The following is a 27,376-nucleotide window of genomic DNA, read 5'->3' as shown; positions in this document are numbered from 1 at the left end:
ATTTATTCATTACACTGTAACATGAAAGAAATGTGTTCCTCAGTGCTGTATTTATTCTCATTTGAGCAACTACATAGGCTTGCTCTGTCACCCCAGGGAGAGAGATAAAAGATAAAAATGAGAATGGAATGCCCTCTGCCTTGAGAAGATAAAACATGGCACTCTCGGCACCCCTCAGGGACAGTGGTTGAGGGGTGCTGGCACGAGGATGGGGGGTCAAGGAAATATCTTTAGACACCCACAGTTTCAAATATGTGTCCTCCTACAGGTACTATGCCATGCTTAGGCTTCTAAGACTGTTCTGATTTCAAATAATGTGCCCTTTTATCCCCCAAATATACTTGTCTAACCACATGTCCATATTTTTGGTCTGGAAAATGTCATCCTTGTACCTATGGAAAATACCTGAGAAGATTTCTGTAGCATGTCCATCAGTGTCTTTTCAAGGGGATATTTGGTTTGTGTGACCTGCTCGCCTTTCAACCTAACCATTTTGAGTGGGAATTAAAGATGTTGACATATTAGATACAAACTACTATGCATAAAATAAACACCAAGGACCTACTGAATAGCACAGGGAACTATATTCAATATCTCATAATGATCTATAATGGAAAATAATCTGAAAAAATATATCTATATAACTGAACCTCTTTGCTGTATACCTGAAACTAACACAACTATATTTCAATAATAATAATAACAATAAAAGACAATGACACATTACATGCTATTTTGGTAGTGAAAGTTAATGTGGTGGTGTTACTTTCTCTGAATAATGCATGTTATTTTTTTTCTTCTTAAACCAGTATCTGTGTGAGACCTAATATTTTATGCTTTAATCAGAGGAAGAATGACGAGCCTCCCAGGATGACCTTGCGGCCCCTTGGCGTGCAGCTGAGCTCGGGAGTGGTGATAAGCAATTCTTCTTTGAGCCTGCAGGACCTGGACACTCCAGATAATGAGCTGATTTTTGTATTGACAAAAAAGCCTGGCCATGGTAGGGCACAACTGCTATGGGAAGCTTCTTAATTGAGGTGCCCGATGGGTTATTAGAATAAACACATAGATTTCAGCTGATCATTCCTCTGCCTTGCCGGTGTGTAGTCCACTCTTTGCATCAAAGTATAATCAAATTCACAGGTAGCTAATATTCTTTGGGGTCACAGTAGACTCTGGTTGCTCTGAAAGCCTGAATCCTGGGTAATTGGTGTCTCTGAAATTCAATTTCAGCTGTTTTCTTGCTTTCTTATGTAACCTCAGGCAAAACAAGTTTTCAGAATCTGCACGTCCTCTTCTCAGAGCAGGCATCATTGCTTGATCATCCTGGGCCATTGCATGCAAGCAACAGCATAGCAGCCTTGAAATTAATCACAAAAGGTGTTCACTTCAGGTTAGAGGCGTGGTAGACATCTTTATGAGCTTGTTCCTTTTGCAAAGAAAGCACTTTTCCTGATTAAACCAGAAGTTTAGAAAACCACCATGGGACTCTTCTACATACTTCTTTTCTAAGTGCCATCCCCCTAGTATTAGCTAAAGCTCTGCAACTTTCATCTCCCAAGTGGTATCTTAGCCCATCCTAATGGCTATTGGCCTTTTGAAGATGAAACTGATGTTGATGGAGAGCTAGCAGGTGAGGTCGTTGGTCATTGCATTTTAGCTTGCCTTCATCCACTTTCACTTTCTTTAATGAAGCACTTTAACTGTCCCTTTGTGGTACACATGACCTTGAAAACAGAAAAATATGCCTCAGCCCAAAGATGCTTAGTGTCTTTCTGAATTTAAAAGGAATTTAAAATATATTCCTCTCTCCCACCCCAGATGCCCCAGGCAGAAGGCAGCAAGTGGAGAGTGCTATCTTCACCTTGCAGAAGGTGAAAATAAGGTTTAGATAATGAAGTGAGTTTGAATTCATGGATTGAGATTTGATTCCTAAGCCACCATATTACTGTATCCACCTGTGTCTCCTTAAGAGATTTTCAACCAGGAAAAGCAGAACTTTGTCTTCTTTATTTGGAGATGAGGCCATAGAGCTTCACCCTGTCCTTCTATGTAAAATACTGATTTGTTGGTCATTTATATATGTGCCACCATGAGCCTCTGAGGGGCTTGGCATTCTACCCAGGCTCGAGCGGTTGACAAAATCAGACAATGTTTTGGTGCCATTTATGCTCTACCACTGTTTCTTTCTTTTTCTTTTTTTCGCTTCCTTCCTCAGGTCATCTGCTCCGGAGGCAAACTGCTTCTGAGCCTCTGGAGAACGGGAGGGTTTTGGTCCAAGGCTCCTCCTTCACCTACCAGGATATCCTGGCCGGGCTGGTTGGGTACATGCCTGGTGGTCCTGGTGTGGCAGTGGATGAGTTCCGGTTCTCCCTCACTGATGGACTCCACACAGACACAGGGAGGATGGAGATATACATAGAGCTGCCTACAGGTGACACCCCCCACTTGGCTGTAAACCAAGGCCTCCAGCTCTCAGCAGGTACCACAGGGATGGAAGAGAGTGGCCGTGGTTTCTTCTTTGTTGGTGTGCAGTACTTCCTTCCATGTCAGCTCTGTGGGAGGATCTTGAACTGGGTGTGCAGAATCTGGGGAGACTAGTGTTGGGGAGAACTGTGGTTTTGGGGACACTAAGAGTTGTGAATGACAAATGTGAAACCTCTGAAGTTCTTTGGACCTCTGTCTGTGAATTTGAGAAAAGATTGAGAAGAGCTTATACTATTCCCAAGGTCCACAAAAATCTTCATTTATCCAACTACTCATAGGCCCAGGTCTCTTAGAACATTGCTACTGCCCAACCAACTCCATGGAAACAAACAACAAAATCTAGGAAGATTTTCAAGATGCTTATTTAAAAAAAAAAAGGCATGGAGGGGCAATTGGGAAGTCATCATGCACTAAGAGAGATTATGTAAATAATTGAGAACCATTAGATATGGTGTTCTAGGGTCTAATGTTCACAGTTTTACTTGTGGATAAGGACCTGTGGCACATGTCAGTCTTGGAGTCAGTTTGCAGTAGAGAGTTACTTAATTAGAGAGTGGGCTTTTTTTCCACAGAGCATCTGTGTCCCACTGGAGTTCCGTTTGCTTGTTTATTCTTAGTTTCACATGTATTTTGTAGTGAAAAATATATGGTATAATGGTATTTGAAAATTTGGAGATTCCCAAAGGTCTCAAGTATTAGGTATGGGACTTAACTTTGCCCTATTTACAAGCTAATAAGTTATCCTCTTACTGTTTCACGGATGCTGGTAGAAGACACGAGATTCCTTGGCCAGAGACAAAGTACTTTGTGACAGCACAGCACACAGCATTGCCAAGAGCAATTTTGCATCTATTCGCAATGCCCTCCAAGTCCCATGGGGGTGACGCGGAGGGCCCAGATGAATACCTCCGTGTGCAGTGTAATGCATTACAGAAGAGAAACACTGAGCTTGGGGAACTCCCCATGTTATAGTAGCGATAAGCAAGGCTGATCTTTGTCCCAGAGGAAGATGTCATCTCATCCCTCAGGGTTACTCGCCGAGAATGGCCTGCGTAATGAGTGGTCAGGCCTTGCATTCTTGGCATTACCCAGCAAGAACACGCAGGGACACTCAGGGCCCATGGTGGATTGCCACTGCAAACACTAGTATGTATTACACATGAGTGACTAGGACCTACTTTATCAGAATTTACTATTTTTAATGTGAGACAATGGCTGGAGGGGAAAGCGAGGGGGAAGACCCTGAGAAGACGTGTTTTCCAGGAGACAGTGCCTTGTCTCCGTCCCCAACACCTGTGCAAGCCTTCCAGGGCCCAGCGCTCAGGTCTCCCTGCTCTGTAACCCTCACCATATATTCTGTCTTGAGGAACAATGATTCTGACTCTTCAGTCTGAGAGGACAACAGATACGTTTGTGAGTTTATGTAAAGCTGTTTTTTTTTTTTTTGTAAAGCTGTTTTTTAATGATTTGGTGATCCTTAAGCAAATAAATTAGGTCCAAGCAGGTTTCATCATAGGTCTGGGAGTCATTTATATCACAGAACTAGGAGTTATTACATAGATCTAGATACTAACTGAAAGGTCACGGGCGTAGGGCGAGCACAGGTAGAGAGTGAAAATGTATCAGAAGAGAAAAGGGGCTCAGATCTAAACTCAAGGGGTGATTGATTAGCAAATTGGGAAGTTGGGACTATTCACTTATGGAAATTAAACTTCATTCATCTGGAAACAGAAGGGCAGGCAGCTGATACTTCCTTAGACCAGGGAGTGTGTTTTAATTTAGTCTCCAGTCTCCTAAAATCATTTGACGTCCTATTCAAAAGCAATGATGGGGAATGACCTAATCTATCCCATTCTCTTCCAGGGTCCATAGCGCCCATCACAGAACAGCACTTGAAAGTGACAGATACTGACTCAGATGACCATCAGGTGATGTACATCTTGAAGGAAGATCCTGGTGCAGGGCGCCTGCAATTGGTAAAGCATGACAGCCTGGAGCAAATCTCCGTTAAAGGCCCCATCCAAAGTTTCACCCAGGCTGACATCAGCCAAGGTCAGCTGCTTCTCTTCTGCCAACCCAGACTTCCAGAAACTCCACCCCCAGTAGTCAAATGAGAGTTAAGTGCCTGGTAGCCTATGGCAGCAAACTGAGCACTTTTGTTTTGAATTAAGAGCTGAGTTATAGCTTCATTTATTCTTTCTTGTCTTCTCAATTTTTTTGGTTTTGCAAAAAACTCTCCTTCTTGGCTAAAATGTGTTCATGCTTTGACATAGCATTGATGAAATTGGGGGCTATTATAGACAAAAAAATCATTTTGACTTGCTATGATGCTAAAAATGTGTGTGAGAGAGAGAGGAAAAAGAAGTGAATTGGGATGGATTAAGGTGAAAATTATGCCTGCCTTAGGTGAACAATTTATATCTCTTTCCAGCTCCCCAAAGATCACAAGTTAATGAACTAAGCAAAATGGAAGGGCATAAATTGGAGCTGCCTGAGGGAGATTACATAGCTCATCCCTCCTCCAGGAAATGCTGATGGAATGTAAAAGCATAAATGTTAAATGCTGCATAGTTACTGTACAGTGCTTTCAGGGGTAAAAAAGGAAGGAAAGTTACATATTTGGGAGGAAAGTAATCCAACGTCATGTAATGATGTGCAGATCCATTTAGAGGTGGAAATGTGTCCCCCTAGGAGCAGAAGGTCCCGTCTGCACTAACGCCCAAAATTGATGGCAGCCAAAATCTCATTAGACATGTTTAGCGAAGGGAGTGGAGTAAGTCCTTAATTATTCCATGCCTCAGTGTCCCTTTTTTTTTTTTTTAAGGATTATTTTATGCTGATTACTTTTTTTTTTTAAGATTTTTTTTTAGAAATTCACGTTCTTTTATTTATTTATTTATTTATTTATGACTGTGTTGGGTCTTCGTTTCTGTGCGAGGGCTTTCTCTAGTTGCGGCAAGTGGGGACCACTCTTCATCGCGGTGCGCGGGCCTCTCACCACCGCGGCCTCTCTTGTTGCGGAGCACAGGCTCCAGACGCACAGGCTCAGTAATTGTGGCTCACGGGCCCAGTTGCTCCGTGGCATGTGGGATCTTCCCAGACCAGGGCTCGAACCCGTGTCCCCTGCATTGGCAGGCAGATTCTCAACCACTATGCCACCAGGGAAGCCCTCAGTGTCCCTTTTGAGAATATGAGAGCAGGCACCTCTTCCTAGATGTTTGGCTATCTTTTCATTGCTAGGTACTTATAAGTGATCCTGTGGGTTAACAAAAATGTAATATATTGCATTTTTCCCTTTGGATCCATTTGACTTCTAGGTAGAGTTTATTTATTTTGTTCATCCATTTCTTTGTTGGTTGGTTATATCCGGTGTCTTTCCTAAAATGAATTAAGGCTGTCCTGGGAAATGGGAGTGACAGCTTCTGGGAGAATGTGGGCTGCAGCTCTCTGTCCTCTTGCCCTGTGACATGGATATTTAACAGGGTCACACCAGTGACGTGGGTCCGGTGAGTGCACATTTTCCACGTGAGCAGTTTTGCTGATCTAGTTTATTCATGAGACTTCTTTAGAGTCTTCCACAGATGCCAAGCCTCAACTGTAAGCAATGCTACTTGCTACTTAGGATGATTTTATCATGATGGAGTCATTGATGATGAGGAAGTTGCTAGTGGGAGATGAAAGGGAGGAAATGAAAACATTAGATTAAAATGTCAAAAGCAATGTCTAAGTGAGAAGGGGTTAATTGATTCACTGGTGTGAATACCAACTGAATTCTCACCTGACATTTCAGAAATAAGGGCAGAAAACACTAATAGCAAATTTTGATTTTCTTGTCCTTGTTACAGGCCACATAGAATACAGTCATGGAAAAGGAGAATCTGGCGGGAGCTTTGCTTTTAAATTTGATGTGGTTGATGGAGAAGGCAACAAATTGATTGGCCGGTCATTTTCCATCAGTGTTTTGGGTAAGGGGGCACTGGGTCTCTAAAAGTCCTCCAGCAGTTCTGAGGTCGAATGGTGCATACTGTGCTCACCTTGAGGCTTGAGCCTTTCCTTTAGGTGCTCATGTGGAAATCTGGAATCATATCCTGTCTGTTGTGCGAAGCCGTGGCTCCTTGATACGCTCTCTGAGGGACAGGCCTGGAGACTATTCTGGACGCCAGGCCCAGAATTGAAGAAAGGAGGCTAAAAATGATCCCATTTCAAATCACTCTTTCTGATATTTTCAGAAGAAGACAAATCCCCACCAGTCATCACCACCAATAAAGGGCTGGTCTTGGATGAAAACTCGATGAAGAAAATCACCACTCTGCAGCTGTCTGCCACTGACCAGGAGACAGAGCCTGCAGAACTGATATACAGAATCACCAGAGAGCCCCAGCTGGGCCACCTGGAACACACAGCATCACCAGGTAAGCCCATCATCTCTGACTTCATCAAACCAAAAGCTGGGATTTAGGAAGCACTGGGGGCAGCCCCTCTGTGTGTACACATTCACCTTGAATCTGCCTTTGTTGGTATTTATTTTTGGCATCACTTGTTCTGACCATTATATACTGCCTTGCATTATACTTTGAACAAAGTATGCTCAATAATTACTTACTGGAAGTTGAATTAAAAATTACAATTTGATATCAACAGTCTTGGCTCCATAACTAGAATTCAACAAGTAACAAGTGAGCACGCATGTTGAGTAAGACCTTGGTTTAGCTGCTACAGAGGAAAAAAAAAAAGATAAATAAGGTATAACCACAACCTTTAGAGTCCTCTATTGGATAAGATAAGGAGCCTCTGCATATAATCATACATAAGGGAAGAAGATAGCAGGTATTTTAAGAACTGTATAAACCTGCGATCATAGGAGTTCAATAGTGAAAGAAGCTACATCGGGTGTGAAGGTGCAAAGAGGTGGCATTTAACAGTGCACTTGAAAGATAGAATTTGGGCTGACAGAAACTGTGTTATTCCCAGAGATAGGAACAGCATGTGGGCACATTCCAAAAATTATGAGTGGGCCAGTTTTGCTAAAGCATATATTCTGAAAATAGTAGTTGATTGGGCTCATGGGTAGATTGAGATGTTTACGGAGGGTCTTCAGAGTGGTGATCAGTAATCTCTATTTAATTCGATAGGCAATAGGGAGTCACTGCAGAATTATGAACAGGGAGGGGAAGTGAAATTCATCTAGTGTCCAACAGGATGAACTGAAAGAAAAAGGAGGCAGTGCCATTGGGTAGGAAGTTTCTCATTTGGCCAGGTGCAAGCTAGTGAGGCTTCACGTGGAGGGGCAGCAGTGGGAATAGTAAGATGAGAATAATAGAAGAGATTATTCCTGGTACCTTGTAAGTATCCAGTAAACAGTAGATGGTGGAAGGAAGGAAGGAAGCAGTTAATTTCAGGAGGAGAACCTATAGAACTTGGCAGCTTGAATGGATGTGAGGGATAAGAGATATTTGCTGAATAAACAACCTAAAGGTAGAATTGTCTTTATTTGGTCCATCCTAGAAGCAGTGTCAGCTTGCAGGAAATTTAGATCATTGTTTTCTTTGGATTTCAGGTTACAGATTCTTCATTCATTCAACCACGGAAATAGCAAAACAGAGAAAGTACTTGCCCTGATGCTGGGAATCAGATAGTAAGCAAACAAGCAAGCAAATATATCATATGTCAACGGTGATAAGTTAGGGGGTGAAATGAGGGCGTTCTTGGGGCGCAGGGAGCAAGGAGGCGAGGGAAGGCCTCCCTAGTAATAAGATGACATATGAGCAGAGATCTGAAGAAAGTGAGGAAGCCAGCCATGCTGACATGTAAAGGAAAGAGCATTCCAGACAGGGGATTGGCGAGTGTCAACATCCTGAGGTGGGATCAGCCAGGCCTATCACATTCCAGATGCAGCAAGGAGACCAGTATGGCTGGGGCGGAGTGAGTGGGGGGGAGAGTGGGGATGCATGGAGGACCTCACTGGAGGGGCAGCTGGTGGAGGTGAACATGTCTGGGTCCAGCGTGATGGTGGAGGAGGGAGTTATGTGTATGGTGGGAGGGCATGGGGAAGGATGGACAGATTGGCCAAAATCCCTAATGCAAATTAAAGCCAGTGCGCTCCCCTTTTGTCCCAGAGTTCCTGGGGGCAGTATGCAGATCAGCACTCCCGAGACCTTGGCTGCTTGAGATACCTGATAAATCATTCATGAGCTAATTGCTTCTGCCAGAATTCTGTCAGGTTGCTGATTATATCTCTCCAAAGATGAAAGGGCTGACTCTCGGCGGTTGTGTTAGGCATTTACACTGCACAGAGCTCCAAAAGGCTTGGAGCTTCGCGAAAGGCACTGCCAGCTGCTGGTAAGTCCCAGCTCTGGCTCTTCTCTGACCCCCAGGCTGTGTTGAGTCCTGTGTGAGGCTGCCCCAGATTCGCTTTTTCTGTTTTTACAGTCTCAGCCTTCACTGGGCTTAAATCCTGGACGCCAAGACTAGGCCAGCACTGCTCAGGGTACCACCCACAGGGGATCACACTTCTCCCTCCTCTTGGGAAAGCAGCCTCCCGAAACAGAGGGAGGGACGCTCCCTTCACCTGCCCTTTCCCACCAGGCTTGACTTCCTAATCCACGTTCTCTCCCGCCCCCACCATTTCTTCTCATTCCTCCTGTTCCTAGAGATTCTAAGTAGACCAGATAGGAAGATCTTGACTCTTGGGGACCCCTCTCCATCTCTAATGGAGCAGGACTTCCCTGCCCCTCCCACACCATCAGCCCCGCAGTCCTTTCTATAGCATTTAGTCAGCATTCTCTCCTTCCCTGTCTCCCCTAAGTGGAACTGTATTCATGAATTCAATCCTTTTTAAATGTCAAAGCTCTCCCTTCAGAGGACGTCCATGTTGATTATGGATCACGCTTTCTGAAGGCGGCTGGCTGCAGCTTGGAGAAAAGCACCTCACCCCATTTGTCTCCGTGGGTGAGGATGGGTCTACCAGGAGCTGAGGCTGGGCTGGAGCCTGTTTCCAAGAAGAGCAGAGCAGCCTCTAGACCAGTGTCTCTAGTGCAGGCACTGAGATATGTGGGGACTGGATGCCTCTGGGGGTTATCATTTGCCACCAGTGCTTGCACACATCGTCTTGATGGTGAACTATGAAGTGCACTTAGCCTTATGCCATCTCTCTTAGTCAGCGGAATGTGATTGTTCTCTTTAGGTACAAAAGGTGTAAAGGTCCTCTTTTCTCCCCGCAAGGAGTCACAGGGAGCCACGTGTCCATGGGAACCGTGTGGAAGACAGCCGCGAACCTCCTCCCCCAGAGGAGAGCCACGTGAGGCTCTAGTCCCTGTGTGGGCTCTTTGCAAGGTTGAGGGCCCACACCCTCATGTCAGTGACCCTGAGGACCCTCTCCTTCTTGGGAAATTAGAATAAGAAGTTATATTATCAGGATAGAAGCTAAGCTGCTGGAACAAAGAGACTGCAAAATACAGTACCTTCCACAAGAAGTTTATTTTTGCTCACAGCAAAATCCAGAGGCAGGTGGCCCAGAGTGTACTGTCATCATCCCCCAACCAGCAGCCAGGGAGGAAAGACCAGGGGCGCCCACATCCATTTCTTTTCCAGGAGTATTACTGGAAGAACCCATATCCCTTTTTTTTTTTTTTAAGTCATCATTTTTTTAACATCTTTATTGGAGTATAATTGCTTTACAATGGTGTGTTAGTTTCTGCTGCATAACAAAGTGAGTCAGCTATATATATATACATATATCCCCATATCCCCTCCCTCTTGTGTCTCCCTCCCACCCTCCCTAGCACACCCCTCTAGGTACTCACAAAGCACCGAGCTGATCTCCCCATGCGATGCAACTGCTTCCCACTATCTATTTTACATTTGGTAGTGTATATATGTCAATGCCACTCTCTTACTTCATCCCAGGTTACCCTTCCCCCTCCCCATGTCCTCAAGTCCATTCTCTACGTCCATGTCTTTACTCCTCTCCTGCCCCTAGGTTCTTCAGAACCTTTTTTTTTTTTTAGATTCTATATATATGTGCTAGCATATGGTATTTTTCCCTTTCTGACTTACTTCACTCTGTATGACAGACTCTAGGTCCATCCACCTCACTACAAATAACTCAATTTCATTTCTCTTTATGGCTGAGTAATATTCCATTGTATATATGTGCCACATCTTCTTTATCCATTCATCTGTCGATGGACACTTAGGTTGCTTCCATGTCCTGGCTATTGTAAATAGTACTTCAGTGAACATTGTGGTGCATGACTCTTTTTGAATTATGGTTTTCTCAGGGTATATGCCCAGTAGTGGGATTGCTGTGTCATATGGTAGTTCTATTTTTAGATTTTTAAGGAACCTCCATACTGTTCTCCATAGTGGCGGTATCAATTTACCTTCCCACCAACAGTGCAAGAGGGTTCTCTTTTCTCCACACCCTCTCCAGCATTTATTATTCGTAGACTTTTTGATGATGGCCATTCTGACTGGTGTGAGGTGATACCTCATTGTAGTTTTGATTAGCATTTCTCTAATGATTAGTGATGTTGAGCATCCTTTCATGTGTTTGTTAGCAATCTGTATAGCTTCTTTGGAGAAATGTCTATTTAGGTCTTCTGCCAATTTTTGGATTGGGTTGCTTGTTTTCTGGATATTGAGCTACATGAGATGCTTATATATTTTGAAGATTAATCTTTTGTCAGTTGCTTCATTTGCAAATATTTTCTCCCATTCTGAGGGTTGTCTTTAGTGTTCTTTATGGTTTCCTTTGCTGTGCCAAAGCTTTTAAGTTTCATTAGGTCCCATTTATTTACTTATTTATTTATTTATTTATTTTTTACCATTTTTTTTTGTTGTTTTTATTTTCATTTCTCTAGGAGGTGGCTCAAAAGGGATCTTGCTGTGATTTATGTCATATAGTGTTCTGCCTATGTTTTCCTCTAAGAGTTTTATAGTGTCTGGCCTTACATTTAGGTCTATAATCCTTTTGTATACAGTGTTAAGGAGTGTTCTAATTTCATTCTTTTCCATGTAGCTGTCCAGTTTTGCCAGCACCACTTACTGAAGAAGCTGTCTTTTCTCTTTTGTATATTCTTGCCTCCTTTATCAAAGATAAGGTGACCATATGTGCAGGGGTTTCTCTCTGGGCTTTCTATCCTGTTCCATTGATCTATATTTGGTTTTTGTGCCATACCATACTGTCTTGATTACTGTAGCTTTGTAGTATAGTCTGCAGTCCAGGAGCCTGATTCCTCCAGGTCTGTTTTTCTTTCTCAAGATTGCTGTGGCTATTTGGGGTCTTTTGTGTTTCCATACAAATTGTGAATTTTTTTGTCCTAGTTCTGTGAAAAATGCCATTGGTAGTTTGACAGGGATTGCATTTAATCTGTACATTGCTTTGGGTAGTATACTCATTTTCACAATGTTGATTCTTCCAATCCAAGAACATGGTATATCTCTCCATCTGTCTGTATCGTCTTTAATTTCTTTCATCAGTGTCTTATAGTTTTCTGCATACAGGTCTTCTGTCTCCTTAGGTAGGTTTATTCCTAGGTATTTTATTCTTTTTGTTTCAGTGGTAAATGGGAGTGTTTCCTTAATTTCTCTTTCAGATTTTTCATCATTAGTGTACGGGAATGCAATAGATTTCTGTGCATTAATTTTGTATCCTGCTACTTTACCAAAATCATTGATTAGCTCTAGTAGTTTTCTGGTGGCATCTTTAGGATTCTCTATGTATAGTATCATGTCATCTGCAAACACTGACAGTTTTACTTCTTCTTTTCCGATTTAGATTCCTTTTATTTCTTTTTCTTCTCTGACTGCTGTGGCTAAAACTTCCAAAACTGTATTGAATAATAGTGGTGAGAGTGGGCAACCTTGTCTTGTTCCTGATCTTAGTGGAAATGGTTTCAGTTTTTCAACCTTGAGAACGATGTTGGTTGTGGGTTTGACATATATGGCCTTTATTATGTTGAGGTAAGTTCCCTCTATGCCTACTTTCTGGAGGGTTTTTATCATAAATGGGTGTTGAATTTTGTCGAAAGACTTTTCTGCATCTATTGAGATAATCATATGGTTTTTCTCCTTCAGTTTGTTAATATGGTTTATCACATTGATTGATTTGTGTATATTGAAGAATCTTTGCATTCCTGGGATAAACCCCACTTGATCATGGTGTATGATCCTTTTAATGTGCTGTTAGATTCTGTTTGCTAGTATTTTGTTGAGGATTTTTGCATCTATGTTCATCAGTGATATTGGCCTGTAGTTTTCTTTTTTGTGACATCTTTGTCTGATTTTGGTATCAGCGTGATGGTGGCCTTGTAGAATGAATTTGGGAGTGTTCCTCCCTCTGCTGTATTTTGGAAGAGTTTGAGAAGGATAGGTGTTAGCTCTTCTCTAAATGTTTGATAGAATTTGCCTGTGAAGCCATCTGGTCCTGGGCTTTTTTTTGTTGGAAGATTTTTAATCACAGTCTTAATTTCAGTGCTTGTGATTGGTGTGTTTATATTTTCTATTTCTTCCTGGTTCAGTCTCAGAAGGTTGTGCTTTTCTAAGAATTTGTCCATTTCTTCCAGGTTGTCCATTTCATTGGCATAAAGTTGCTTGTAGTAATCTCTCATGATCGTTTGTATTTCTGCAGTGTCAGTTGTTACTTTGCCTTTTTCATTTCTAATTCTGTTGATTTGAGTCTTCTCCCTTTTTTCTTTTTTCTTGTTTTTTTTAAAAAATTAATTAATTAATTAATTAATTTTTGGCTGTGTTGGGTCTTCATTGCTGTGCGAGGGCTTTCTCTAGTTGCAGCAAGCGGGGGCCACTCTTCATCGCGGTGCGCTGGCCTCTCACTATCGCGGCCTCTCTTGTTGCGGAGCACAGGCTCTGGACGTGCAGGCTCAGTGGTTGTGGCTCACGGGCCTAGTTGCTCCACAGCATGTGGGATCTTCCCAGACCAGGGCTTGAACCTGTGTCCCCTGCATTGGCAAGCAGATTCTCAACCACTGCACCACCAGGCAAGCCCCCTATTTTTCTTGATGACTCTGGCTAATTAATGGTTTATCAATTTCGTTTATCTTCTCAAAGGACCAGCTTTTAATTTTATTGATCTTTGCTATCATTTCCTTCATTTCTTTTTCATTTATTTCTGATCTGATCTTTGTGATTTCTTTCCTTCTGCTAAATTTGGGGAGTTTTTGTTCTTCTTTCTCTAATTGCTTTAGGTGTAAGGTTAGGTTGTTTATTTGAGATGTTTCTTGTTTCTTGAGGTAGGATGGTATTGCTATAAACTTCCCTCTTAGAACTGCTTTTGCTGCATCCCATAGGTTTTGGGTCATCGTGTTTTCATTGTCATTTGTTTCTAGGTAGTTTTTGATTTCCTCTTTGTTTTCTTCAGTGATCTCTTAGTTATTTAGTAGCGTACTGTTTAGCCTCCATGTGTTTGTATCTTTTACAGTTTCTTCCCTGTAATTGATATCTAGTCTTATAGCATTGTGGTCGGAAAAGATACTTGATATGATTTCAATTTTCTTAAATTTACTGAGGCTTGATCTGTGACCCAAGATATGATCTATCCAGGAGAATGTTCCATGAGCACTTGAGAAGAAAGTGTATTCTGTTGTTTTTGGATGGAATGTCCTATAAATATCAGTTAAGTCCATCTTGTCTAATGTGTCATTTAAAGCTTGTGTTTCCTTATTTATTTTCATTTTGGATGATCTGTCCATTGGTGAAGTGGGGTGTTAAAGTCCCCCACTATTACTGTGTTACTGTCGATTTCCCCTTTTATGGCTGTTAACATTTGCCTTATGTATTGAGGTGCTCCTATGTTGAGTGCATAAATATTTACAGTTGTTTATCTTCTTCTTGGATTGATCACTTGATCATTATGTAGTGTCCTTCTTTGTGGCTTGTCATAGTCCTTATTTTAAAGTCTATTTTGTCTGATATGAGAAATGCTACTCCAACTTTCTTTTGATTTCCATTGGCATGGAATATCTTTTTCCATCCCCTCACTTTCAGTCTGTATGTGTCCCTAGGTCTGAAATGGGTCTCTTGTAGACAGCGTATATATGGGTCTTGTTTTTGTATCCATTCAGCCAGTCTATGTCTTTTGGTTGGAGCATTTAATCCATTTACATTTAAGGTAATTATCAGTATGTATGTTCCTATTACCAGTTTCTTAATTGTTTAGGTTTGTTATTGTAGGTCCTTCCTTCTCCTGTGTTTCCTGCCTAGAGAAGTTCCTTTAGCATTTGTTGTAAAGATGCTTTGGTGGTGCTGAATTCTCTTAGCTTTTGCTTGTCTGTAAAGGTTTTAATTTCTCCGTCGAATCTGAATGAGATCCTTGCTGGGTAGAGTAATCTGGGTTGTAGGTCTTTCCCTTTTATCACTTTAAATATGTCCTGCCACACCATTCTGGTTTGCAGCGTTTCTGCTGAAAGATCAGCTGCTAACCTGATGGGGATTCCCTTATATGTTATTTGTTGCTTTTCTCTTGCTGTTTGTAATATTTTTTCTTTGTATTTAATTTTTGGTAGTTTGATTAATATGTGTCTTGGATTTCTCCTAAGAAGATATACAGTTTACCAACAAATACATGAAAGAATGCTCAACATCACTAATCATTAGAGAAATGCAAATCAAAACTACAATGAGGTATTACCTCACACCAGGCAGAATGGCCATGATGAAAAAAATCTACAAACAATAAATGCTGGAGAGGGTGTGGAGAAAAGGGAGCCCTCTTACACTGTTGGTTGGAATGTAAATTGATACAGCCACTATGGCGAACAGTATGGGAGTTCCTTAAAAAACTAAAAATAGAACTACCATACGACCCAGCAATCCCACTACTGGGCATCTACCCTGAGAAAACCATAATTCAAAAGAGTCATGTACCACAATGTTCATTGCAGCTCTATTTACAGTAGCCAGGACATGGAAGCAGCCTAAGTGTCCATTGACAGATGAATGGATAAAGAAGATGTGGCACATATATACAATGGAATATTACCCAGCCATAAAAAGAAACAAAATTGAGTTATTTGTAGTGAGGTGGATGGACCTAGAGTCTGTCATACAGAGTGAAGTAAGTCAGAAAGAGAAAAACAAATACCGTATGCTAACACATATATATGGAATCTAAAAAAAAAAAAAAAAAAAAAATGGTTCTGAAGAACCTAGGAGCAGGACTGGAATAAAGACGCAGACGAAGAGAATGAACTTGAGGACTCGGGGAGGTGGAAGGGTAAGCTGGCACAAAGTGAGAGAGTGGCATGGACTTATATATACTACCAAATGTAAAATAGATAGCTAGTGGGAAGCAGCCGGATAGCACAGGGAGATCAGCTGGGTGCTTTATGACCACCCAGAGGGGTGTGCTAGGGAGGGTGGGAGGGAGACGCAAGAGGGTGGAGATATGGAGATATATGTATATGTATAGCTGATTCACTTTGTTATAAAGCAGAAACTAACACACCAGTGTAAAGCAATTATACTCCAATAAAGATGTTAAAAAATATATATATGTGTTTCTTGGCATGTTTCTCCTTGGATTTATCCTGTATGGGACCCTCTGCACTTCCTGGACTTGATTGACTATTTCCTTTCCCATATTAGGGAAGTTTTCATCTATAATCTCTTCAAATATTTTCTCAGTCCCTTTTGTTTTGTCTTCTTCTTCTGAGACCCCTATATTTCAAATTTTGGTGCTTTTAATGTCGTCCCAGAGGTTTCTGAGACTGTCCTCAATTCTTTTCATTCTTTTTTCTTTATTCTGCTCTGCAGTAGTTATTTCCACTATTTTATCTTCCAGGTCACTTATCCGTTCTTCTGCCTCAGTTATTCTGCTATTGATTCCGTGTACATAATTTTTAATTTCATTTATTGTGTTGTTCATCATTGTTTCTTTGCTCTTTAGTTCTTCTAAGTCCTCGTGAAATGTTTCTTATATTTTCTCCATTCTATTTCCACAATTTTGGATCATCTTTACTATCACTGCTCTGAATTCTTTTTCAGGTAGACTGTCTATTTCCTCTTCATTTGTTTGGTCTGGTGGGTTTTTATATTGCTCCTTCATCTGCTGTGTGTTTCTCTGTCTTCTCATTTTGCTTACTGTGTTTGGGGTCTCCTTTTCACAGGCTGCAGGTTCGTAGTTCCCGTTGTTTTTGGTGTCTGCCCCCAGTGGCTAAGGTTGGTTCAGTGGGTTGTGTAGGCTTCCTGGTGGAGGGGACTAGTGCCTGTGTTCTGGTGGATGAGGCTGGATCTTGTCTTTCTGGTGGGCAGGACCACATCTGGTGGTGTGTTTTGGGGTGCCTGTGAACTTATTATGATTTTAGGCAGCCTCGCTGCTAATGGGTGGGGTTGTGTTCCTGTCTTGCTAGTTGTTTGTCATGGGATGTCCAGCACTGAAGCTTGCTGGTCGTTGAGTGGAGCTGGGTCTTAGCGTTGAGATGGAGTTCTCTGGGAGAGCTCTCTCTGATTGATATTACGAGAGGCCAGAAGGACCAATGTCCTGAACTCGGCTCTCCCACCTCAGAGGCTCACGCCTGACACCTGGCCAGAGCACCAAGACCCTGTCAGCCACATGCCTCAGATGAAAAGGGAGAAAAGAAAAAGAAAGAAAGAAAAAATAAATAAAGTTATTAAAATTAAAAATTAAAAAATATATTGTTAAAATAAAAAAGTAATAAAAAGAAAAGAAGAGAGCAACCAAACCAATAAACAAATCCACTAATGATAACACGCGCTAAAAACTATACTAAAAAAAAAAATGGACAGACAGAACCCTAGGACAAATGGTAAAAGCAAACCTATACAGACAAAATGACACAAAGAAGTATACGCATACACACAACAGGAGAAAAAGGAAAATATATACATATATATATTAAAAAAAGGGAAGCGAGCAACCAAATCAATAAACAAATCTACCAATGATAATAAGTTCTAAATACTAAACTAAGGTAAACATAAAACTAGAAACAAATTAGGCACAGAAAGCAAACCCCAAGTCTACAGTTGCTCCCAAAGTCCACCTCCTCAATTTTGGGATGATTCGTTGTCTATTCAGGTATTCCAGAGATGCAGGGTACAGGAAGTTGATTGTGGAGTTTCAATCCTCTACTCCGAGATTGCTGGGAGAAATTTCCCTTTCTCTTCTTTGTTCACACAGCTCCAGGGATTCAGCTTTGGATTTGGACCCGCCTCTGCGTGTAGGTCGCCTGAGGGCATCTGTTCTTCACTCAGACAGGACGGGGTTAAAGGAGCAGTTGATTCGGGGGCTCTGGCTCACTCAGGCCGGGGGGAGGGAGGAGTACGGAATGCAGGGCGAGCCTGTGGCAGCAGAGGCCAGCGTGACGTTGCAACAGCCTGAGGCGCACCGTGTGTTCTCCCGGGGAAGTTGTCCCTGGGTCACGGGACCCTGGCAATGGCAGGCTGCACAGGCTCCCGGGAGGGGCGTTGTGGAGAGTGTCCTGTGCTGGCACACAGGCTTCTTGGTGGCGGCAGCAGCAGCCTTAGCGTCTCATGCCCGTCTCTGGGGTCCGCGCTGATAGCTGTGGCTCATGCCCTTCTCTGGAGCTCGTTCATGTGGTGCTCTGAATCCCCTCTCCTTGCACACCCCGAAACAATGGTCTCTTGCCTCTTAGGCAGGTCCAGACTTTTTCCTGGACTCCCTCCTGGCTAGCTGTGGTGCACTAGCCCCCTTCAGTCTGTGTTCACGCAGCCAACCCCAGTCCTCTCCCTGGGATCTGTCCTCTGAAGCCTGAGCCTGAGCTCCCAGCCCCGACTTGCCCTGGCGGGTAAGCAGGCAAGCCTCTCAGGCTGGTGAGTGCTGGTAGGCAGCGATCCTCTGTGCGGGAATCTCTCCGCTTTGCCCTCTGCACCCCTGTGGCTGCGCTCTCCTCTGTGGCTCCGAAGCTCCCCCCCCCCCCGCCCACCCCCCGTCTCCACCAGTGAAGGGGCGTCCTAGTGTGTGGAAACTTTTCCTCCTTCACAGCTCCCTCCCAGAGGTGCAGGTCCCATCCCTATTCTTTTGTCTCTATTTTTCCTTTTTCTTTTGCCCTAGCCAGGTATCTGGGAAGTTTCTTGCCTTTTGGGAAGTCTGAGGTCTTCTGCCAACATTCAGTAGGTGTTCTGTAGGAGTTGTTCCACATGTAGATGTATTTTTGATGTATTTGTGAGGAGAAAGTTGATCTCCATGTCTTACTCCTCCAACATCTTGAAGGTCTTCCCTCCCATATCCTTTTTGATCACATCCCAGTGATAAGGATTTAGCTACACAAAGCTGTGAGCTTGCTGGGAAATCTACACCCTAACTGGGCCTCTAGTCACTTAACTAATAGTCAGCAGTTGTATTTTTAAGTAGGGGAGCAGTAATATTGGATTTAGCAATCTCCAGCACACACTCGTTCTCACCTTCAGGAAACATTTATTGAGTAGCCGCTGCAGGAGAAAGCTTAGATTTTGGAAGTGGGAAACATGTAATATGTGCGAGTGTGTTCCAGTAGTTGTGACAGTAACATGTGAGAGGATATTAGGAGCCAAGATGCTGTGAGTCCCACCTAAGAGTGGGCTGGGGGTGAGTTAGGAAGGACTTCCCAGAGGTGATGCTTTAGCAAAGGTATTCTTTGGCTTCCTCTTTATCTCAGCCTCTCAATATTGTGACACCAACCAGAATAAGCTGCAGTCAGTGTCTTAGTTTGGGTTCTCCCAAGAGCAGAGGTGTATTAGTCTGCTAGGGCCACCATCGTAAAGCACCGCAGACTGAGCCTCTTAAACAGCAGAAATCTATTGTGTCACAGATCTAGGGGCTGGAAGTCTGAGATCATGGTGTTGGCAGGGTTGGTTCCTCCTGAGGGAAGGCTCTGTTCCAGACCTCTCTCCTGGGCTTGTAGATACCTGTCTTCATGTTCACATGGCATTCTCCCTCTACATGTATGTTTGTGTCAAAATTTCCCCTTTTGTAAGGACATTAGTCGAATTGGATTAGGACCCATCGTAATGACCTCATCTTAACTAATTACATCTGCAATGATCCTATTTCCAAATAAGGTCACATTGTGAGGTACTGAGGGTTAGGATGTCAATGTATGAATATGGGGGGACATAACTCATTCCACAACAGGAGGCTTGGAAGAAAATCTGAAGCAGAGAAGCTGAGAATCTCCCACAGCCTGGGCTTGAGGTGGGAGCAGACAACAGGCATAGAGCCATCCACAGCTGTGCTGAAAGCCAGGAGGGCCAGGGCGATCTCCTAACATCCCATTAGGAAGGCAGTTTCTTCAAAGAAACTGTCCTTCCAAATGGAGGTGCATTCCCTTCTGTGACTAGACTGTGCTCTGATCCTTAAGAACAAACATCAGAGGCCACTGCCTTTCCCTCCTTATCAGATGCAACAATGTTCAGTAGTCAGGTATCTGTATAATGTATGGCCCTCTGTCCTGGTAGGATTCTGTATCCTGAAGGAAGTATGATTCATTTAGTAATGGGATGAACCCATAGGTTCCAGGGCGATCTCCTAACATCCCATTAGGAAGGCAGTTTCTTCAAAGAAACTTCCCTGACCTGGACTGAACTTTCTCTAATGTGCTAGCCCTCCAGGGGAATTGGAAAAACTGACAGGGTTAATGTGGGTCTCCGTAACACTGCCATATACATAGTTTAGCCAGCAGGTTTGGTGACTGAAAACACTTTGGACGGGATTAAAAGCCTTCAAGATATTTCAAACAGTAACTACCTGCTGTGAGAGCCAGTAGGGACAATATGTTATTAGAAGCACCATCTTGCAGGTGAGTGAACAACTAAAGTCTTCCAATACCCAACTAGCAACAGCTAAAACCAAATTTTTTAAGTGTACAGAGATTGAAAATCTGTGCTTAATAGGACCTCTTAGATATAGGACCAACTGTAGTGGTTGAACTAAGTTCATTAACCAAATATGTTTCGAGAACCTACTGTGTGCCAGGCACTATTCTAGGTGCACATTGGTGAAGAATCAACAAAATCTTGTCCTCTTGAAGCTTACCTTATAATGCAACTTGTTACCCTCCTGCACTTAATTATGGATATCACTTAAATGATAATATTAAATACCCCATCAAAATCAATATTTCAGACAAGAAAAAGGTTATAGTCAAAAAATTATTCTATGATTCAATTCAAAAACATTATAATGGTGATATTTCAGTGTTAGCACTATGAGTGGTTTTGTGATTCTTTACTACTTTTCTGTGTTTTTCACATTTTCTTTAATGGACATGTATCCCTTTTATATTGAAAAAAAAATTAAAGGATAAGGGTGAAATCCAAGAGCCTCCTTGTCTAGCCCAGAAAAGCTAGATAAGTTTTACAAAAAGTACTCCTAACAGAATAAAATATATATATATATGTATGTATATATATATACATACATGTATATATGTGTGTGTGTATATGTGTGTGTGTGTGTCATTTCAACATGTAATCACGTAAGAAAAAAAAAAAAAGGACTCCCAGCAGGCCTAAACTTTGGAGGTGGACAACCTTGAGTTCCAGTCTCAGCAGTGCTCTCTTATTAGCTGTGTGACCTCAGATAGGTCACATTTCTTTCCTAATTTTATTAGTATCATAATCTAGAAAAATAACGCCAACCTTGACATCCCAGAGCTGTTGAGATAAAACAGTCCATATAAGCAAATCTGAAACAGTGTTCTGCACATGGTAGGTACTCAATGTTTGCTAGACTGAATTGGGAAAGACCCACTAAGATCAAGCCCAGAGCTCTCATGCACGGCTAGCAGGAATGTAAAATAGTACTACCACTTTGGAAAATAGTTTGGCAGTTTCCTAAAAAGTTAAGCATACACCTTACATATATTCCCACCCTCCCACTCTTAGAGATTTACCCAGGAAGAATGAAAACTTATGTCCAGACAAAGACTTGTGCATAAGTGATCATAGCAGCCTTATTTGTAATAGCCCCAAACTGGAAATAACCTAAATGTCCATGAACAGGTAAATGGATAAACAATCTATGCTATAACCATCCAATGGAATACTACTCGTCAATGAAAAGGAATGAACTATTAATACATGCTACAATATGGATAACTCAAAAACAATTATGCTAAGTGTAAGAAATCATGCATAAAATAGTATATACTGTATGATTCTATTTATAAAAAATTAGAGAAAATACCAACTAACCTATAATGACAGATGACAATTCATTTGCTTCTTTGGGATGGGGTAGGACACAAGAAAGGGAAGGATGGAAGGATTACAGAGTGTCAGTTAAAAACTTTTGGGGTAATGGATACGTTCCTATTTTGACTGAGGTGATGGTTTCATGGATGTACCAAAGATAATGAAATTGTACACTTTAAATATGTATAATTTATTATATGTCAATTTCCCCTCAATAAAAAATGTTAAAAAATAAAAAGATCAATCCCAGCACTTCCTTCCCAAGAGGAAGGAAGATCTACCACTTTTCTATTTTTTTTTATTTCAGTACTCAAGGTTTTTATTGGGGGACTGGTTACATGGGCACGCTCTACCTAGTACAAACCAAAATTGTAGAATCCCAGAAGGAAGGCAAGTATTCAACATAAACCAAATTGTACAAATAATCGAGGCACAGAGAGTCCCTCTTATCAGTTAGCGTGTAGGCATCCTTCGTCTAGAACATACCAAAATTCCGTGTTCCTAGACAGAAGCTGAGAGCCCATCTTGCAAGCTGGCATTTCTGATGGCAGCTATAGGCCTCCTAGCATGTTAACTTTTTTCTGCCCACTTAACTAATGAGTTCTACCACCTTTCTTAATCAGTCTTAGACTCTCATAAGGGGAACAGTGAGTTAGGTGACCAGCTGATGGTGAGAATCCACACACGTGTTTCCCCATGAGCTGTGAGAGTGGATTCACAGCAGGGGAATAGGTTTAAATTTCTCAGTGCAGCCAGTCTGAAGTTATTAAATTTTTAAAGAATGGTATGGATTTCTGTCCAGAACCACAAGACAAATCTGTAAGATAGGGGTCGGGGGAGCTACATTTTTTGCCTGTCGAGAGCTGATGTAACAAGCACGAACATAAATATAAAATGCCTCATCAAAAAATTAATGCCCTAATATTCAGGAGGCTATTTTATCTGGGTGACTAATTTCAGATGATAAAGAGAGCTGCAAATGTAAACCACGCTAGTTGATGTGTTTTATTTTTAAGATAAAGCAATGATATTGATGTCACAGTTAAATGTAAAATAGTCACAGGAGAATCTCTTTGTTTTTTTACAGAAAAGACTAAATGGTTTTGCCAGGATTAACAATGACAAATAATAAATCTCAGGAAGCAACAAATGAATTTCAGGACCAAAGCAAAGGACTACATTAAATAGAGGACTACTCTAACACCCAGAATCAGAAAGAGAGAATTTGTGCTGAGGGACTAAAGGATATGATTTTGTTTCAGTCTTGGCTGGCACCAGAGGATGAACCCCAGAAGCCCTAAGATAGAAGCAAGAATTCTGGGTTGTTTTGCTAAATATTATTGGGCATTTGAAAACCTAGAGATATTATTCATTAGTGGGATACCTTGGCATTATTTAAAAATCACATGACTTCAGATTTTTTTCTTTTTTACTTTTAGAATGACTCTGAAAAAAAATTAACAAGTTTTCTCTGTTATCATGTTATTAAAAGACACTGGTTTTCTAGGTCATTTTAGAGTTGAGAAAGAATGATTGCTCAAACCTCAAAGTCATGCAATAAGCTTTGTTACTTCCACCCTGGCCAAAGTGGTATATGAGAAGCTAGAATCATAGATACAAGAGTGAAAGGGACCTTGAAGAATATCCAAGGAAATTATGGGTGCCGGGGATGGCTCACTAATCACAAAAACAAGGCTATGTTTAGCCAAGCCCTATGACTCCAGAGTTTAAACGCTAAGCCATCACACAATATTAAAAATTAGAGCAGGTTTAAAGAAAGGACTATGAGGCTGTGGGGAAATATAAAACTTAAGAGCGAGGATTTTGGAGAATAAGGCAATGGCTCTACCTTTCACAGATTTGACCTGCATACATAAACCCCAAGAGAAAGGAGAATAACATTTATTGAGCACCTGCTTTACCTTGGCACATAGTAGAAGCCTAGATAATTAAGTTAGCATGTGCTCCCACAGAACATATGCTGTTGTAGGGAAAAAACACACAAGCAGCTCTAACCCAAGGTCTCAGAGGGCAGCATATCAATGCTATAAGAAAACTACAGAGGACTCTTTCTGGTGAGTGTGCCGTTTCCCTCACCCGAGAGGGATGGCTAGCCTCTTGACACCCTTTCTCTGGTTCTGTCTTCTTTTGCTAGGTATCCAGATTAATTCCTTTACTCAAGCTGACCTCACTTCAGGACGCATTCAGTATATCCACTCCAGTGAGACGGAGAAGCATTCAGATGCCTTCAGCTTTACGCTCTCCGATGGAGTCAACGAGGTGGGTGACGAACTTGCTTCCCTCCTTGATGGGTATTGATGCAGCGCCATCTTCTTTGATTGGAGGGTGCTGAGCCACCGGTGCTGTGAGAACTTCATTCCCCTCTGCTCTCAGCCCAGAACAGAGGCAAAGAGAACTCTATCTTGCCAGAGAGAGCTCACTTCTGGGTTCCTGGTTGGTCAGTCATGCCAGGAATGGTGTGAAAGGGAACGCAGAGAGCGCCTACCTTCTTCTCGGGTGTGTGCTGGGGACAGGTGACCCACCTGCACTTTTCTGCCATGTAGGTGACTCAGACTTTCCACATTACTCTTCGCCCTGTGGATGACTCGCTGCCCGTTGTACAGAACTTGGGGATGCGGGTACAGGAAGGTGTGAGGAAGACCATCACAGAGTTTGAGCTCAAGGCGGTAGATGCAGACACAGAGGTAAGAGTCCTCCCCTGGGTTCTCCGGCCGAATGAGAGGCTGATCTAGTGGCATCTATTGCTTTGCAACAGTGCATCCTGAGGGTGGGGTGGGATGGTGAGTGTAGTGCAAGCATCCTTGAAGGATTAAAAACCAGAACATACCATGGCCTGCTGGAAAAGAGAAACTAAATACATTTGAAATCAAGTTGTTTTTCAACCCTTTCTGAAACCCTAAATACGTTTATTCTTTCCTATGATTACGTGCAACAATCATTTTCACATGCTGATTTTTATTATGATCCACAGAAAATTAGGTAGATGACATTTTATATAGTGTTTTTATTACTCCCTATTAGTGAACAAGGAATTTCTTCACCTATACAGTTTTACCTCCTTTACTGAGACTTCAGTGGGTGACAACTAATTATTGCAATTTGAGCATTCTCAAAGAACCAGGCTTTACACAGTAAAATAGGGCATGTAGAGACTAAACTCTTCCTCTCCTAATGCTTTCTAATTAAAATATCTAACATGCTGACATGATCTAGCTTCCATTAAGAGTACCACGCACTTATTAATTAGTTCTGTGTATGCCCTTCCCCGTGCCAGCATGCATTCATTTATTTATTCATTCTTTCAGCAAATATTTACTACCTGCTAAGTTGCAAGGTCTGCTCTAGATGCTAAAGACAGCACTGTGAACAAAACAGATCAAAGTTCCAGCCTTAGGGAGTTTACAACCTTTGGTTAGGGGGACAGACAGTAAAGAATGAAAGAACATAGACTATCATGTCAGATATGATAAGTGCTAGGAATAAAAATAAAGAGACAGAAGCGATAGAGATTGATGGGTGTCCTGTTTCAAGTCGAGTGGTCAGGGAACGCTTCTCTGAGGAGCTGATATTTGAGCAGAGGTAGGAAGAGAAAGAGCAGGCTATGCAGTTTCCTGGGAGAATCCCTTTCCAGGCAGAGGAATCAGGACGGCAAAGGCCCTGTAGTCAAGCGTGCTTGGAACCTTTGCGTTGCGACACAGCAGCCAAGAGTCTGGACCCCAGTGAACAAACAGGACAGGAGAAGGATGAGGCCAGAGAAGAACTGTGGGACCAGGTCACAGATGGCCTTCTTGGCCCAGGTCAGGCCTCTGTATTTTATTCCAAGTTGGTGGGAAATCACTGGAGAGTCCTGAGCAGGGTTTTCTACCTCTTTATTTTTCCTTCTGCATGTCACCCTGGAAGCAGCCGTTGGACATGGGAAATTTGCTTCTATCCTGATGCAAATGAGATTCTACATATAAGAGTTTTGGAAAAGTGTATGTGGGTTGGGGGGAGGGTGAATGGAAAGGAAATGAGTAATTTTAAAAGGTCTAGTTCTTAATCATCCTAAAGGTTAAAAATTCAGGTTTTCCGCTATAACCGTTAGTGGGCAAATTTAAATGTCATCTTAAAACAGAAGGCACCAGAATATAAGTTCGATTATAGAAACCAATATAATTTCTCTCCTTAGCTTGATTTTTGGTATCTATAAAGAAAATGCAGTCTTTATTTTATAAACGTCTTTAGGTTTGGCTGCCCTTGACCGCCTGTGGCCATCACTCACACCTCTGGCTTCTGTTACAGAATTCCCTTCTCCCCTTGCCTTTTGCCTCCTTGACAGGCCGAGTCTGTCACATTCATGATCAGGCAGCCCCCACGCCATGGCACCATTGAGCGAACCACCAACGGGCAGCCCTTCCAGCACACCTCCAGCTTCACCATGGAGGACGTCTATCAGAACCGGGTCCGCTACAGCCACGACGGCAGCAACTCCCTCAAAGACTGGTTCACCTTCACCGTTGCTGACGGGACGAATCCCTTCTTTATTATTGAGGAAGGGGGAAAAGAGGTGAGGGACGAAGACGACAGAGAGGGAGGTACAGCAAAGCATGCCAGAGGCTGTCTGGAGGCAGAACATGGCCCTTTTAGACCAAGGATACCATTGTTTTAGTTTTGGTTCTGTCACATACTAACTGGGCCTTGGGCAAATTACTTACCTTCTCTAAGCCTCAGCTTTTCATCTGTAAAATGGGCACAGGAATGATCACCAGCTTCAATTACCCTAAGGATCAACGGAGGTAATCCATATAAAGTGCTTAACACTGTTGGCAAAGAGTGAGTGCTCAAATAAATGATAGTTATTGTTATTATCACTGCTATTATTTCTCCTCTTCCTTTTCACTCACCCTTTATTCCTTTCATTTTTCTTTCATCTGGTTTTTCAATAATATCACATGGTTCCAAAATGTCTCCTGAGCCAGCCAGAGTTTCTCAATCTCATGAAGAATTACAGTCAAGAGTACGGCTTTTGCGTCCAAAAGACACTGATTTAAATTCTACCTCTGTCACTTACTAATTGAGTGTCTTTGTAAGTCATTTAACCTTTCTAAGCCTCAGCTTCCCTGTCTGTAAAATGGGGATGATATCTAGCCTCCTGATACACATGGAGCACGTAGCCCAGTACCTTACACAGGAAACATAGGAAACATCTGATAAACTGTGGCTGTGATCATCATCATTGTCATCATTTTAGGACCAGCTTGTGAAACAGGTGAAGATGATTTTCTTTTGAGGTCATGAAGCTGTCAAGCTTTTCTTCCTTAGGAGAATTGCTTCCTTCTAACATTCAGATGTTCAGGAAACTAAGAGGCCCCTCCCACTACCTTCCCCACCATTTTAACTTGTTTTTAGCAGATTTCTTGCAGTATCGTAACCCTCCCCTGGGAACAACTGCAACTCTGGTGAAAGGTGGACTCATGGAGACCCCCGCATCTCACACAGCTACCTGACTCAGCAGAAGCAGTTTTAGTGAGCATGTTATCACACCCTGCTGTTTATTTCCAGGATAACCAAAGGGTCAACTTCTTAGGCCTGCAGAGTTTTTTCCCTACTTTGATGATAAATGATTCTTCTCCTAGCAGAAAGATCCTCTGGCATGCTTTAGAAACAAACAGCCCGTGAGAAGCTCATTCTCAGCTGGCCGAGGTGTCAGTGGGATGGC

General features: G+C 42.3%; 1 protein-coding gene across 7 annotated transcripts in view; it reads left to right on the top strand.

Annotated features, from left to right (window-relative positions):
• FRAS1 (Fraser extracellular matrix complex subunit 1) overlaps positions 1–27,376 on the top strand; it is a 457,113-nt gene that overhangs the window by 366,445 nt on the left and 63,292 nt on the right. For 4 of the 7 annotated variants that reach the window (XM_057546920.1, XM_057546916.1, XM_057546922.1 and 1 more), the window contains 8 exons: positions 847–1,000; positions 2,219–2,482; positions 4,351–4,539; positions 6,333–6,452; positions 6,717–6,899; positions 23,813–23,937; positions 24,222–24,362; positions 25,997–26,224. In XM_057546920.1, coding sequence (XP_057402903.1) covers positions 847–1,000; positions 2,219–2,482; positions 4,351–4,539; positions 6,333–6,452; positions 6,717–6,899; positions 23,813–23,937; positions 24,222–24,362; positions 25,997–26,224 — 1,404 coding nt within the window. The remainder of the gene's footprint in view (positions 1–846; positions 1,001–2,218; positions 2,483–4,350; positions 4,540–6,332; positions 6,453–6,716; positions 6,900–23,812; positions 23,938–24,221; positions 24,363–25,996; positions 26,225–27,376) is intronic. The other 3 variants (XM_057546917.1, XM_057546919.1, XM_057546918.1) reach the window with 3 other exon arrangements.

This window comes from Balaenoptera acutorostrata, chromosome 5, assembly GCF_949987535.1.
Source record: "Balaenoptera acutorostrata chromosome 5, mBalAcu1.1, whole genome shotgun sequence".
Taxonomy (NCBI): Eukaryota; Metazoa; Chordata; class Mammalia; order Artiodactyla; family Balaenopteridae; genus Balaenoptera; species Balaenoptera acutorostrata.
Note: the sequence above shows the minus strand (reverse complement) of the source record. Positions and strands in the feature narration are given on the sequence as shown.